General features: G+C 53.0%; 1 protein-coding gene across 8 annotated transcripts in view; it reads left to right on the top strand.

The window, feature by feature from the left end:
- The window catches only part of CDK5RAP2 (CDK5 regulatory subunit associated protein 2), a 183,241-nt gene that overhangs the window by 122,742 nt on the left and 45,107 nt on the right, over positions 1-15,392 (top strand). For 7 of the 8 annotated variants that reach the window (XR_003512411.1, XM_027550654.1, XM_027550655.1 and 4 more), the window contains 4 exons: positions 625-1,057; positions 6,389-6,620; positions 9,618-9,806; positions 13,253-13,829. Coding sequence is in view for 7 of the 8 variants with exons in the window: in XM_027550654.1 (XP_027406455.1) it covers positions 625-1,057; positions 6,389-6,620; positions 9,618-9,806; positions 13,253-13,829 (1,431 nt within the window). In the remaining variant the exon portion in view is untranslated. The remainder of the gene's footprint in view (positions 1-624; positions 1,058-6,388; positions 6,621-9,617; positions 9,807-13,252; positions 13,830-15,392) is intronic. The other variant, XM_027550658.1, reaches the window with a different exon arrangement.

Below are 15,392 nucleotides of genomic sequence, written 5' to 3'. Positions count from 1 at the left end.
CCGCCTTCAATCTGTCCCAGCATCAATGTCTTTTCCAATGAGTTGGCTCTCTGTATCAGGTGGTCAGAGACTCGCTGCACTTCCCTAGAATTGCAGTTAGAACTTGAAGCCATCTTTTCTGACTTCAGAGCCACGGCTGTTTCTGTCCGCAGTGGTTCCCAGCACCCCTTCATCCAGCAGGTTTACTGAGCGCCGATCATGCACCCAGGCGGACCAGGTCACTCATGGACCCACCAGGTTGGCCATGTTCATGCAAAGCCGTCCTTTCCCCTGGACGCAGGAACGGCGGATCTTGCAGTTGTCATGAACACTTGATCCCGTTTGGTTGTCCTACGCCCGGCCTGCATCCAGGTGGTCGTGCGGCCCCTCGCGTGCTGGGTACCTGTGTCAAAGCAGCTCTCTTCTCATCCGTGAAGCAGACGTGAGGTGCCTCCTGGTGTGGCTGTTTGGAGGTGACCGGATAGCCTCCTTGGCGCGGGTCCTGGCACGTGGCTGGAGCTCATGGTGTTTAGATTCAGCAGAATCCGGGCCAGAATCAAGGGGGAAACTTGGGAAACTGGGTGGGGGCCAAGGCCATAGAAGAAAACTGAGTCCTCCCATTTCCTTTCCCTTTTGGAAAAACAGGCCAGACCTTCTGAAAATGCTCCGTGAACTGCTTCTGGAGCAGATGCGCTTGACGGAGCAGGAGGCTACAGAAGAACACCTTGATGGTAAAACGGAGAGGATGCTGAGGCAGGTGGCCGTTCAGCTAAGAGGTGAATTCGGACATTTCATCCAAGCCAGCTCTTCTCCCATGCCACCTGATGAGCTGCAGTGGCCTTGGGGAGCCCAGCTGGCACAGGGGGCTGAGGCGTCCAAAGCTGAGCAGAAAGATGCCTCCGTGCAGACCTCGGCCGTGGAGGGCGACACGCTCAGATGCGGACACGAGGGCCCGAGAGAGGCTTGGGAGGAGCAACCGGCAGACGCTGCGTTCAGTGCTGGACGTCGGCCGGAAGAGCCGTGCAGGACGCTGGGGCGGCAGGCCCCCGCCCCCACCTTCCCCAGGAGGACCGAGAGAGTAAGCCCTCCCACTCGCTCCTTACTTAGCTACCTACTGCATACAGACAGAACACTTACACATGATCTCCGATCCTACTACCTTAGAATATTTATATAGTCTGGTGTCTCCCTCTGCCTGTACTTATCTTGACCTCCACGTAGAGGTGTGTGTCCTTGCTCACCTTCCCCAAAGTGTTGCTGACATCTCTTCCCTCCCTCCCTCTCTCCCCCCATCCCAGCCCTCTCATTTATCTGTGTGCCATGATATGTATAGGGCTTCCCTGGTGGCTCAGATGGTAAGGAATCCACCTGCAATGCAGGAGACCCAGGTTCAATCCCTGGATAGGGAGTATCCCCTAGAGAAGGAAATTGGCTATCCACTCCAGTATTCTTGTCTGGAGAATTCTATGGACAGAGAAGCCTGGCGGGCCATAGTCAGTGGGGTCCCAAAGAGTTGGACACAACTGAGTGGCTAATATACTTTCATGGTATGTTTATGTTTTCATTGTAAAAAGCAGAGTCACATTTATACATCTGCCTGTAGGTCTCTCATGTTACGTATCAGGAACTTCTTTCCTTGTAATGGCTGATAAGATTCCATTGTGGGACATATGCCAAAATTTACATGATTTTCCCCCGTTGATGGACTTACTTTGCAGGTTGCAGTAAAACTGATAACCTGACTTGACCTGCAGTAAAATAATAAAATTTTAACCTGCAGTAAAACTGTAATAACCTGACTTGAGCGACAGGGACGAGAACCTAGGTTTTCCTTTGTACAGACTTCGTGTCTCAGAGGCAGCGTTCTGTGGGCACCGTCTCTGTGCTCTTATGCTTACAGCACCCGTTGGAGCTGAGGAAGCCAGGTTGCAAGTGCCCATGGTCAAGGTCAGCCGTTAGGGGGCTGAGCTGGGCCCCTCACTGCCTGGCTGCACAGCTGATCACTTCCCCTGGGTCACCCTCCTCGCCAGCCCACGCTGGCCTGAGTGGGAGGGTCGGGTGTTGGTGGCCGAATGTTTGCAGTTTGCTTCACTCGAGATGCTTTCTCTAAGCATCTTCTCTCACACCGTCAAATATGCCCGATTATTAAAAGACAGGCTCTCCTGGCAGTGTTTGAAATCCTTGTAAGGAGGACGGGTTGGGGCTGAGGACCCCACAGCAGGGAGACGGGAGTGGCCTGGGAGAGGAGGAGCGAGGTCGTGCTTGTGCCGGGGCTCCAGCGACGGCGGCTGGTCCCCTGGTTTCTGAGGGGTGTTTTGAATCTGAAAAATAACTGTATACTCTGCTTCATAGCATCAGAATGGAGAATTAAGTTTATTTTCTGACCGCTAAATTACTGCTTTTGTGCCTACCAAAGAGAGTTAGATATATCATTAGCAAAATTGCTTTTGATTGTTTTAAATTATGCACCAAAACTGTAATTTCTGGAGAAGGGTTTTCTAAAGATATCAGTAGAGACCAAAAAAAGAGACGTTGCCATTATATTAACAGTACTCGAGATGCAAATGTGTGCAGTTTGGCTGGAATAGAAATGCTCTCATCTGCCCCAGCTACTTTAGTGTGTACCTGCATGTTAGGAAAACGAGGTTTCGTGTGTGCGTGCCTGAGTTTTTCCCCACTATTTGCGTGGGAGATAGCATCTTCCATTCAGGAAAATTGGATAATCAAATGAACTTAATTTCCCCAAATATATTGAAAAAATTTTCCATTTGGAATTATCTTCTCGTTGGTGTCTTCAGAAGGAAGTCTGCTGTGTTTGTGTTTTTGCATCTGCTATATATGCCTGCAGCGCGAGATTTCTATCCCTGTAGCATCACGTTTAATCTTCTCACCAAGCACATGAGTGAGGTAGGCATCACCTCCATTTTGCATAGGAAGAAATGCAAGCTCTGGAAGGCTCAGAAAATTGTCCTGAGTGACTCAGCTGTTGAGAGGAGCAGCAGGCGTGCCCCATAGAGTCTGGCTTTAGAGGCAGACAGGGATGTGATAACCCCACCTTTCTCAGGAACGGGGGAGCCTCATATCAGCAGTGTGGCTTCCCATCTGTGCAAAGTAGAAGAAAATTTAATGGTTTTCTTTGTGGCTTGTGGTTAGTCAAGGAGTCAGTAATCCTCAAACTGAAGCTGGAGCTCTGGCACCCTGTTAAGAAGAACATCTTTGCAGCCCAGGGGCGAAACAGAGAAACGAGACCTACTTCTGGTTCAGTGACAGAGGCAAGATGCTGTACAGATACACCAGCGATTCCTTTGGGCCTGGCTGTTCACCTGCTTTGAGTCCTTGCGGCAGTCACCTGACTCTCAGGGGCTCCAAGGGGATCCTGTGACCTGGCGCCCGGGGCTGGCGTGCTGGGTCAGAGAGGCAGTATGTGGTCAGTGCCTCGTGCCGTGTCCGTGGCAGGAGCTCAGGGTTTGTGTGTCCCCGTCCCCGTTCCCTCCCCAAGTGAGAGATCCAGGATGACACCGTTAATAAGGTGGTAGGTGGGACTCTGTTCGGCGTCCATAAGGTAGCATTTCGGGCGGCGTTATTTTGGAGGCGGCGTTAGGGTGACTGCCGGCGGCTCCTAGCCTGAAATTGACTTTGGCGTTCATGCACTTGGAGCGTCTTCTCTGCTGCCACACGACACACAGATTCAGATCCAGGAATATCGATCGGTGGAGATGGAGGGCCAAACAAATGGTTGTCGTTTCCCAGTCCTCTTGGATGAGGCGCCCACCCCTCCCACATGTCCCCGTCACCACCGCAGACTGTTCTTGTCCTTGAACCTCTTGTCTCCTCTGGCTTGGAATGTCGGGGTAGAAAGGGTCTCACTTTCTTTAACCGGGCAGTAATGTCTGAAGAGCTTGTTTGAGGTTCAGCTCTGCAGCCGCCTTCTTGTTCGATACTGGTCTGGTTGGTTGATGTTTCAGTTCTCTGTCCAGAAAATAGGCATAATAACTTCTCTTACCCTGTGAGCTCCAGAAATGCAGACTTGAGCTGAGGATTACGGGAGAAAACCCTGGAGAGCATTGGACGTCCTAGAGCGTGCAGGAAGAGCTCTGTCTTCTTTCCTTCCTGAGAGGCTTGGCTGGTTTCCTCCTTCCCGAGTTTCCCAACCTTCAGCAGTCACAGTCAGGTTAAGACCATGTCTTTCTCCCAGGCGGAAGCCCTGAACCCCTTAGCAGTCACTTCCTGTTTTCTCTACCTGTGCACTCCTAGCTGTAGGCAACCACCAAGCTTTATTCTGTCTCTATAAATTTGTCTGTTCTGGATGTTTCGTGTAAAAGGAATCACGTGGTCTGCGATCTTTGGTGACGGGCTTCTTCCACTTAGCATAACTTTTTCAAGAGTCGTTCATGTTGTAGGAGGTGTCAGTGGTTCATGTCTCTTTATGGCCTAATGATAGTCCTGTGTGGATATACCACGGCTTATTCATTCGATCATTAGTTGATGGACATTTAGACATTATGGTTGATGTTGCTGTGGACATTCATGTACGAGTTTTTGGGTATACATGTGTTTTTTATTTTTCTGGAGTATCTATCTAGGAGTGGAATTGCTAGGTCACGTAGTAACTCTGTTTAATGGTTTGAGGAACTGCCAGACTCTCTCTAAAGAGGCTGTAGCTAGTTTACAGAAGTTTTCACCAGGATGTGGGGGCTCTAATTCCGCCACATTCTCACTAACGATCATTGCTATCTCTCTGATTTTAACCATCCTAAGGGGTAGGTGGGGTGGTATTTTGCTGTGATTTGATTTGCAGTTTCCTGATGACAGATGAGTTGAGCATCTTTTCACCTGCTTACTGGCCTTTGTGTTTCTCCTTTTGAGCAATGTCTTTCAGGTGGTTTGCCCATCTTTTAATTAACTCACTTGTGTTTTTATTGAGTTGTCGTAGTTCTTTCTGAATTCTAGATTCACATCTTTCTTCTCAGCTTTGAGTGTGTTTAAACTTCCTCCACTTGAAAGGCACCCCCTCTTGGCCTCTTAGGATAGCATTTGCAGGCTCATGCCACACCTAGTTGTTGAGTACCTGCCGTATTTGAGTTCTTACGCTGGAAGCTGCGGAGAGAGTACAGCTTCTGGTGCAGAAGACAGACGGAAACGCGTAGGCACTTACCATGATGGTCCTAATATTTTCCGAGGAGAATTCCAAGGGAGCAGTGAGTACATAGAGGAACCAAGCCCCATTCTCTTGAGGAAGGCGTGTTTGAGCTGAATCCTAATGAATGTATCTGGATTAGTGGGAGAGGTGGGGGTGGGCAAGAAAGAGTGTTCTAGGCCGAGCAGGCGGCCTGTGCCAAGGCCCCGAGTGGAGGGACCCGAGCACTCTGAGGAAGTGGTAGGAGGTCCCTGTGGCCGGGGAGTGGGGGGCGTGGGGGAGCCGTGGTGGGTCACTCTGTCTGCGGTCATGCACAGCATGTGGGCTGTGCTGTAAAGACGTTGACCTTTGTCATACGGGAAATGGGGAATGATTAAGTTAGATTTAAGCAGGAGGAGGGGTTGCCTGCTTCGGTACAGTATGGCCAGTGGGTTAGAAGGGCAGGAATGAGAGTGGGGAGGCTGCTGGGGAGGCTGTCACGGTGGCCTGGGTGAGTGCTTACAGCGTCTTGGAGGTGGGTGGGGGCCACAGAGGATGAGAAGAGGCAAAAGAATTCAGAGACAGCCTGGGAGTTGGAATCAGTGGAACCTGGCGCGTGATGAAGGTGGGTGATGCCCGTAAAGGGAATTTTAAAAGTGACGCCCGGGTTTGGGGCCGTGCAGCAAGTGGAGGCTGTCATGACTCCGCAGGCAGAGGCCGTTGGAGCGGGTCGGGTGGGGGCCCGGGGTGATGGATCAGAGAGCTGAGCTTTCGGTTGACTTGGGAGGGCATGTATAGGGTGGGCAGGTCAGGAGCCGCGGGCCTGAGAAATAGCCATGGGGCTAGGGCCATGTAGCCCCGAAAACCTTAGTAGGGTGGTTCTTGTGGCCTGGAGTGGGAGGCAGGTTGTCTTGGGTTGAAGAAAGGATGGGAAATGAGGACACAGATAAGGAGCTTTCCCAGATGCTCCTTCTGGGGAATGTCGCCCAGAAGACCGCGCTGGGAAAAGGTTGCCGTGCAGAGAGCGTCTGGAACATGCGGAGGCGGCAGGCTGGGCCAGAGGGCGTGGGGGGGGGGCGGCGGGGGGAGCTTGGCCTTTGTCAGTCAGAGGGGCGCCCTCTGGAGGCTGGGGGCTTCAGAAGGGGGCCTGCTGAGGCACAAGCTCTGTGGGCCGGGCGTAAGCACAGAGGCTGTGGCCCGGCGGCCGCTTTGAGTCCTGTTGTCTGAGGTCGGCTCGAGCGGGTCGACTGCGGCCTGGGGAGGGTGGTCATTATTCTCCCGGTGTGTTTACAGGATGCCAAGAAGTCGCGCCTGCCCGTCCTGATAAAAGCGTCGCAATCGCTGGGAAGCGTGTGCCGGCTCCCTGCCTCCCGGGAGGCTGTGGCCCACCTGCAGGCCCAGGTCCTGAAGCTGCAGGGGGAGCTGAAGGAGTCGAAAATCCGCAACAAGCAGCTTCACCAGAAGTTAATTCTGGCGGAAGCAGTGACAGAGGGGCGGCCGGCGCCAGAGGAAGCGCTCCCGAAAGGTAAGCGCCAAGGAAAGCGTGTCCTCCACGGGAAGACGGACGGCCCGACCGCGCGGCCCGAAATGTCAGCCGTGGTGTTTGGAATTGCAGGAGGTTGGAGGATAAATTTCCTGAATTGCTGTGACTAATCTTGACTTAACAAATACACAATCAAGGGGGCAGAGTCAGCAAAGCGCATCCTTTGTTTTCATTCTGTTCTGGAGGGGCAGAGGGGGACGGGTCGTGCGCCCTTCACTTGCGATTGTCTCCAGGCGCTGCGTGACCTGAATCCAGGTTGTTTCCCCCCCACCCACCCCCGGCACCATCTGTGGAGGCCTCAGTCGTCTTGGCAGCATTCTCTGAAAGGCTGGGCCGTAATTGTTTGGGTTCTTCAGGGCTGATTGCAAACCCTGCTGACCTTATGGCTTCTAGAATTGACCTGCCTCCCTACTCCCTTAGAACCTGCTGTCTCTGCTCTCCTGGGAGCTCCCCAGATAGCCCTTGGGGTCCAGAGTCTCTGGCTGAGACTCCTAGACTCAGAGGGAGACCTCAGTGTGGTCCCCAGCCCAAGACATGGACATGGTGGTGCTTGGACATGTTGCCTCTGAGAGTAAGGAAAGCTGAGGGCCCTCACAGAGCAGGCAGGGGAGCATGCGTGCAGCAGCATCCGTCATCTTCAGAGTGTTCCTGAGTCCACAGGAGCACTTCTGTTGGCTCCTGGTGTTGACCTTCAGCTGTGAGCAGATGACGCCAGCACACAGTGGCAAGAGCAGTGATCTTGTATGTGGTTGTTCAGAAAGGATGCATCAGATCCTCCTGTGTGCTGGGCACCGGCGAGAGAGTGAGCATAAGAGACCAAGTCTGCGTCCAGCTTACGTGTCGCAGGGGGAGGAAGAAAATACACTGTGAGCAGCACTTGCTCCTTGGAAGGAAAGCTGTGACCAACCTAGACAGCGTGTTCAGAAGCAGAGAGAGTACTTTGCCAACAAAGGTCCACCTAGTCAAGGCTTTGGTTTTTCCAGTGGTCACGAATGGACGTGAGAGTTGGACCATAAAGGCTGAGCGCTGAAGAATTAATGCTTTCGAACTATGGTATTGGAAAAGACTCTTGAGAGTCCGTTGGACTGTGAGGAGATCCAACCAGTCCATCCTAAAGGAAATCAACCCTGAATATTCATTAGAAAGACTGATGTTGAAGCTGAAACTCCAATCCTGTGGCCACCTGATGCGAAGAGCTGACTCATTGGAAAAGCCCCTGATGCTGGGAAAGATTGAAAGTAGGAGGAGAAGGGGACGACAGAGGATGAGATGGTTGGATGGCATCACTGACTCGATGGACATGAGTTTGAATGAACTCTGGGAGATGGTGAAGGACAGGGAGGCCAGAAGTGCTGCAGTCCATGGGGTCACAGAGAGTTGGACACGACTGACGGACTGAACAGCAGCAACCTCTGCAGGAAGGCGGGGTCGGTGGTGGGGTGATCTCATAGCGTGAGCCACAAAACTGGAGTTCTTAAAGAAGAGAGATGGTCTGGAAGCTTCAGAGATGAGCAAAGGCACTCAGCATTTCTAGGCCCACGGTACAAGGGAGGAAGGGAAGATACACCCACTCCTGGGGAGGCTGCCAGAGAAGCAGTGTTTGCCGAGGAACGGCTACAGGCCGACGTGGACAGCTGCATCTGAGCAGTTCGGGGCTGGGAGGGGGCTGGGGGCCTCTGCCTGCCTGTGGCAGTAAATATAGTCAGATGTGTGCCTGTTACCTCCTGAGCTGCGCTGCCCACTTTACACACGTGGTCTCCCTGAAGCCTCCTCCCAGTCCTGTGAGCAGGTACACTAGTTATTCCCACTTGATCACTGAGGCAGCAGTTTCAGAGATAAAGGGACTTGGCTACGGTCACCCTGTGGGCGGACATCCCAGCTTGAACCAGCTGCCTGGTTTCAGAGCCTTTCCTTTACCCCTGGTGTTTCCCAGAGCCTAGTGTGCGATTCTGCGTGTGCAGATTTTATGATGACCTGTAGCCAAGAGTATCTTCGATTTGATTTTAGTTTCTTTTGGGTTTGAGGCTTCCCAGGTGGCTCAGTGGTAAAGAATCCACCTCCCAATGCAGGAGACTGGATTTGACCCCTGGGTTGGGAAGATCCCCTGGAGAAGGCAATGGCAACCCACTCTAGTATTCTTGCCTGGAGAGTCCCATGGACAGAGGAGCCTGGCGGGCTACAGTCCACGGGGTCGCAAAAGATGTGACTTAGTGACAAAACAGCAGTGTCTTGGCTTTAGCACAGTTGAGGTTTTAAGATCAGCCTCCGTTGAAGTAGGCCTTCGGTAGGATGGCTCTTCCTTTCCTCCTTCCTTTCCCAGAGTCCTTCATCCATTCATCTGTCCATCCATCCACCCACCCATCCACCCAGGCGTCTATTCACAGTCAGTCAACGTTCTCCGGGCGCCTGCGATGCTCCTGGCTGCCTGCACACAGTGGAGGAGAGAAGGGAAGGAGACGCAGTCCCTGCCTTCTGAGGGGAACCTGTCCCGTGGAGCAGGGACAGATAATTAAGTACATCAGGGCAGCAGGAGTGGGGCTGCCCTGGGGAGGAAGGAGACGCGCTGAGTCGCACTGGGGCCCTGGCACCTTGCCCGGGGCTTGCCATCACACTGAACAATGTTGTGATTCCTTGCTGAGACCCAGGGGTGCCTTGGCCAGGTGCTACTTCGGCAGCTGCCTGGCGGGCCCAGGGGGCCTCTCTTCTTGGGAAGGGTGGGCATAAGTCTGTAGAATTCATTTTCTCACTCATGGTTTTTCGAGAGCCCGGGCTTAAACCATTTCAGACAAGCTGCAGTATATTTATGCTTTTTATGTCCTGTTACGGCAGCTCGATAGATTAATTTCATCTCATAAATTGCATTTTGCCTCCCAGTGTTTTTATTCTCCCTGTTGTATCTTTGTGTTCTTCTTAGTTGCTTGGCTAAGTTTCAAGTCGAGGGTTTTACTTACTTTGCTCTCTCTCTGCGGATGCCTGTAGCCCAGAACCTCGTGAGAACAGCCTACCAGGACGGGCCGGGAAAGCAGGGAGGCCTGGAAGCTACGCCCCGCGTCTGGAGAGACAGGGAAGGGGACGAGGAGCAGCAGGCCGCCCACGAGCCTGGCCAGCATTCACCCCCTGTGCCTGCCGACCAGCTGCTGTGTGCCGGGCACCATTTGGGGGTTTCATGTAAGAACCAGGACTGCGCCCCGCAGCAGGCATCTTAGGGTGTCTTTGCTGTCCCCGTTAACACAGGGGGAGGGAGGTTGGGGTTTTGAAAGAGAACTGGTCCAGGGCCACCCAGCGAGTAGGTAGGTGGGCGAGTCACGGCCCGCTGGGTGTCTGTCCGAGCGGGCAGTCCGTTTGTCTGACACTTTTCTACCAGGCAGTGGGCTGGGTTCTGGCGGTTTGGCCTCAGAGGACACAGCCCTGCCCGGGCTCTGGGGAGACCCTGGGCTGCGGGCCCTGTTCCCAGTGGCATACGCTTCCCGAGGCCTCCAGTCGGGGTGCCGACGACATGCTCACAGGCTGCCAGGGGCCCTGGGCTTCGAGGAGAAAGCCACTCTCCCGGGTAATCGAGTCCCCTGGCTGCACTGTAGGGATGTCCAGAACTTCAGTGTTTCCTATAATGTAAGTCAGTGGCCCTGGGTACCTGTCCTGTGCAGCAAAGAGATTGCGTTACACACAGAAGCATCCTTTTCTACATTCTTTTCCATCGTGGTTTATCACAGAACTGGACACGGTTCCCTGTGCTGCACGCAGGACCTTGTGTTTATCCGTTCTGAATGTAACAGTTTGCATCCGCCAGCCCCGATCTCCCCGTCCAGCCCTCTCGCTGCCCCTCCTCCCTGTCCTCTATGCCTGAGTCTGTTCCTGTTTCACAGATAGGTTCGTTTGTATGTGTTTTAGGTTCCACTTACGGGTGATGTCACAGGGTGTGTGTCTGTCTCTTTCTGACTCACTTCAATTAGTGTGAGAATCTCTAGCTGTGTCCATGTTGCCGCAAGTGGCGGCTTTTTGTTCTTTTTACGGCTGAGTGGTGTTCCATTGTATATACGCACCACATCTTCTTTATCTATCTGCCGATAGACATTTAGGTTTTTTCCATGCTTTGGCTATTGAATAGTGCTATGCAGTGATTTTTAAATGAAAAAAAAATTCTGCCTGGAACCTTACGAAGGGCTACAGAGCAGAGACTGCAGAGCCACGTGGCCGTGCTGACGCTGAGCTGTGAGACTCGCTATGTACTGGCCCAGGTGCCCAGAAGTCGGCCCTTGCCTCTGTGAAGTCACAAATTGCTGTAGATGAGGGACATTTCTGAAGTCAAAATTTGGAGTGTCAAGTGTCTAAAGGAGCTGTAAGGAGCAGAGTTTAAACTGCTGTGCAAGTGGGAATGTGAGGAGGACGCCTCCTAGCTGTACTGAGCGTGTGTACGTGTGCATTTGAACAGCAGAGGCGCCACAGCCTGTATCACAAAGGACATTTGTATGGGCCTTCCGTTTGTCTTTGCCTCGCGATTACTTACCGAAAGTCATCAGAACTGATCTTTATTCCCATGAGTGAACATCACTTCCTGCCATGAAATTCCATTATTAGGAGGTTGTTAGAGCAAAGCTCTTTCCTTGCCTTGGAGTGTGACTCATAGGAAAAAAGCCTTGTTGAGCTTTCTCCTTCTGTATCTCTCATTCTTGTTCAGCCAGCAGGACTCCCTGAGCCCCTTCTCTGCCCCAGGCCCCGGGCCAGACCCTGGAGAAGCAGAGGTGAATGACATGGTCTCCACCCTGAAGGCCCTCAGAGCTAGTGATTGTAACACATTTTGTTCAGTAAAAATGCTCTGTTAGGAATGCTTTCCTGAGGTCACGTAGCAGTGGCTTTCTAAAATTCATAAGTTTATTTTATGTTATTTGCATCGTGAGCAAGGACAGGAATGGGCTTAAAGCCACGAGGAGCAGCTGCAGAACCCAGAAATTGGAATAGACAGCCTGACAAGGATGTGTGTACGCCTTTCCTTCTGCGTGGTCTCCTCGGTCATCTCAACCAACGTACCCCGCTGCCTTGCCCACCTTTCCCCAAGTCCACAAGCCTTTGCTCATGTGTCTCCTGGAATAGGCGTCCTCTCCCATCTTTGAACACCTCAGGAAAGCAAAGCATATTCATACTGGCTGGTCTCCTTCACTACTGTGTACCGGACATTGTTAGCCTTTTTGCAGATACTGTCCCATTGGATACTAAAGACAAAAGCAGAATACAAGGTGCTCTCTCCCTTTTGCAGATGAAGCTTCTGAGGCTCAGAGAGGCTAAGGCACTTGCCTAAGGTCACACAGCCATTAAGCAGAGCTTTAGTGTGAAACCAGATCTGTTGACTTTCAGAGATGGATTTTTCTCCTGTGTTCTGCTGCCTCTTACGTATTCAGACAGCTGCTTGTGCTGAGCTGAGCTTTCCCTCGGACAGTGGGCAGTGTGGCCTGTGGTTAAGGACAGATGCTCTAGATTCAGGCCTGAGCTTGAAGCCTTACAGCAACAAATAAGATGCTGCTTTGGGGAGACCGGCACTCTGGGCAGTAAGGTCTTACCCGAGTCTGTGCAGCCAGCAGGTAGCCCAGCTGGGGGTGAGCCCTCTCCACTTTGTCTTCAAAGCCGTGTGTTCTTCCTGCAGCACCACCCTGCCTCCCACAGGAGTTTGGCTGCAAACATGGGGATTGAAACTAGCTGTAAGGAGATGTTTCCTGGCAGGATTATGAGTCAGCCAAATAACTCCTCGCTGTAGGGACGTCATGGCGTCTCCTGGAAGCTGGCAGACATGGAGATGCGGTGACTTCTCACCTGCCGTGGATTTCAGAATTGCTCGTCTTTGATGTCACTTCCCTCTCCAATGTTTGTCTGCCCTTCATTCACATCTGGTCTGGGCTGGGTGCTGTACAAGGCCCTGAGCATGAGAAGATGAAAGGCCAGTTCCTGCTGGGAAGGAACATGCAGTCCAGTGAGGGAGAGGAATCCAGTAACTAACTGCTGTGTGAATGAATGAGCCAGATGTCCATCCTGTGCCGGCACCCACACGTGATCATGTCTGTTGTGGGTGTTACATATCAGGTGCCGTGGAAGTGCAGTGGGGAGTGACTGTTGTGCATAGTTTGAACATGGGTTCACAGAGGAAGGGAAATCAGATTTGGGTGTTGAAGGATGAGTAGGAGCTTGTTGAGAGGGAGTAAAGTAGGCGGCCAAGGGGGAGCAGCACATGCAGAAGCAGGGAGGCATGAGCAGCCTGCTGTATGCAGGGAATGATGGTTACTTTAGTAGGGAGTCTGCGTAGGTGGTGGCTGAACATGTCCCTGCAAAGGTTGCCTGGAACTTGATCATGGAGGGTCTCAGATACTGTGAGAAGTTTAGACTTAATTCTCAAGATGGTGGGGGGTGGGTGAGTTGTAGGTGGGGGTGGGTGGTTATCAGGGTGGAATCACTTTTCAGCACAGTCGCTCTGAGGAGGAGGCTGGATTGAGAAGAAAGAGGGAAGGACTCGAGCCAGAGGGGCTTGGCAGGAGGCTCCCACAGTGTCTGCTCGGCGGGGGCTGTGAGCCAGGGCAGAGGGCTAGATTTCAGCAGTGGAGAGACTGATGTAAACGTGGTTTGATTTCCAGGCTCTGAAGTTTACCAGCCAGATGACCCTGCCGTCTTGCCACCAGGCGACGAAGACCCCTCTGAAGACTTCCCAGGCCCCCCTTCAGCAGCTACACACTTGAGTTCCAACACTCAGTTTTCCACTAAAGTCAGTGTGGTTGGGACCGACCCACTGGAGAACACTGATACCTCAAATGATAAAGAAAACTTAGAACGGAAAATCTGTGACCTGGAAACGGAGCTCGAGGGCTACCGGAACTTCATCCTGCAGCTGCAGAAGCACTCCGGGTTCAGCGAGGCCATCATCACGGTCTTGTGTGGGACGGAAGGGGCCCAGGACGGCTTGAGCAAGTCGAAGGGCAGTGCCGACGAAGAAGAAATGGCCTTCTCGAGTTTGCGCCAGGTCCGTTATGTGAAACACATGAAGATCCTGCACCCTCTGGCGCCAAAGATGATGGACGGCGGGGCGCTGGGGAGCCTCGGCCAGCAGCTGGTGGGCCAGGAGTACGAGCTGCAGAAGGAGCAGAATTTGAACATGGAGCTTTTTGGTGGAATCCATAACCTGCAGAATAAGATCAGAGACCTCTCACCCTCCAGGTACGTCCCACCTCTGCCTTCTCCCACGGGTGAGCCTGCAGTTCCCCCACGTGGCCGCTAGGTGGGCGCCCCTGACCTGGGAAGGGGTGCTGCCCTGCAGGGGCGTTGGGCATGTGCCAGGGAAGCCGTCATGGCCCGGCTGAGGCAGTTCTTCCTTGGAAAAGACGCTGATGCTGGCAAGGATTGAAGGCAAAGGAAGAAGAGGGCGGCAGAGAACGAGGTGGTTAGATCGCATCACCAACTCAATGGACCTGAATTGAAGCAAACTCTAGGAGATACTGGAGGACAGGGGAGCCTGGTGTGCTGCAGTCCACGGGGTCTCAAAGGGCCGGACACGACCTAGGGACTGCACAGCAGCAGTAACAACAAGGCCGCTGCGCCTTTGGGGGAGTGACGTGTGGGGCCACAGACCCTGGCGGTGGACACTCGGCCTGTGCCTTCCGAAACTGGCCCAGCAGGTCTTGTCCGCCTCAGGTCGGGGAGACAGGGTGAAGGTTTTAGACCTGCCACTTGGTGAGTCGTAGTGCGGTTGCTGAATGGCAGTGTTCACCCTTGACCCTGTTAACGGCTCTTACTGTCCTGCAGGGGAGGGGTGGACGACACTGAAACCGCTGTCCTAGGCAGGGTGGGGAGAAAATAAATACTGTCCGTATCTCTACCCTTTAAGGTCATCTCAGAGAAATAAGCCTATGTTGAAAGAGAAGAATTCTTGGGTCGTGAAGATAATGTTTTATGGGCATAGAGATACACAGTTTTGCTTCATGAGATCTGACAAACATGGGATCATTTGTAAAGCTGACCTTCATTCGTCACTAATTTGAGACAGACACGTTGTTGAGAATTGTCAGGAGCCAGAGTGCATTTTTCAAGGCTTCCCATACAGTGTGATTGAAGGCTGCTGCTGCTGCTGCTGCTAAGTCGCTTCAGTCGTGTCCAACTCTATGCGACCCCATAGACGGCAGCCCACCAGGCTCCCCCATCCCTGGGATTCTCCAGGCAAGAACACTGGAGTGGGTGGCCATTCCCTTCTCCAGTGCATGAAAGTGAAAAGTGAAAGGGAAATCGCTCAGTCGTGTCCGACTCTTCGCGACCCCATGGACTGCATGCAGCCTACCAGGCTCCTCCATCCATTGCATTTTCTAGGCAAGAGTACTGGAGTGGGCGCCGTCGCCGTCTCCGGCGATTGAAGGCAGCTGGAGTGGGCGCCGTCGCCGTCTCCGGCGATTGAAGGCAGCTGGTATTTATTGAAGGGCAGCGGTGTCAGACCCCAGGTTAGGCCCTGTTCTGACTGAATCCTCACAGTCAGATGAAAAGGAGGTGTTCTTAAACCCTGTGTTTGTAGACGAGGAAATGGAGCCTCAGAGAGGCTGCTGTGCCCGAGAAGGCGGCCCGGGAGGGCTCGCGGAGTGGGCTGGTCCAGCCTACTGAATCCCGCCCTGATGCCAGGTTTTTTCTCGTTTGTTAAACTGGCCCCGTTGGCAGTGTTGTGGTCACGTGACCTCTCTGCTCACGTGGGCTCGAAGGTGGTCACTGGTCATCATTTCAAGAGATGGTAGTGAAGCG

This window comes from Bos indicus x Bos taurus, chromosome 8, assembly GCF_003369695.1.
Source record: "Bos indicus x Bos taurus breed Angus x Brahman F1 hybrid chromosome 8, Bos_hybrid_MaternalHap_v2.0, whole genome shotgun sequence".
NCBI classification, from domain to species: domain Eukaryota; kingdom Metazoa; phylum Chordata; class Mammalia; order Artiodactyla; family Bovidae; genus Bos; species Bos indicus x Bos taurus.
Note: the sequence above shows the minus strand (reverse complement) of the source record. Positions and strands in the feature narration are given on the sequence as shown.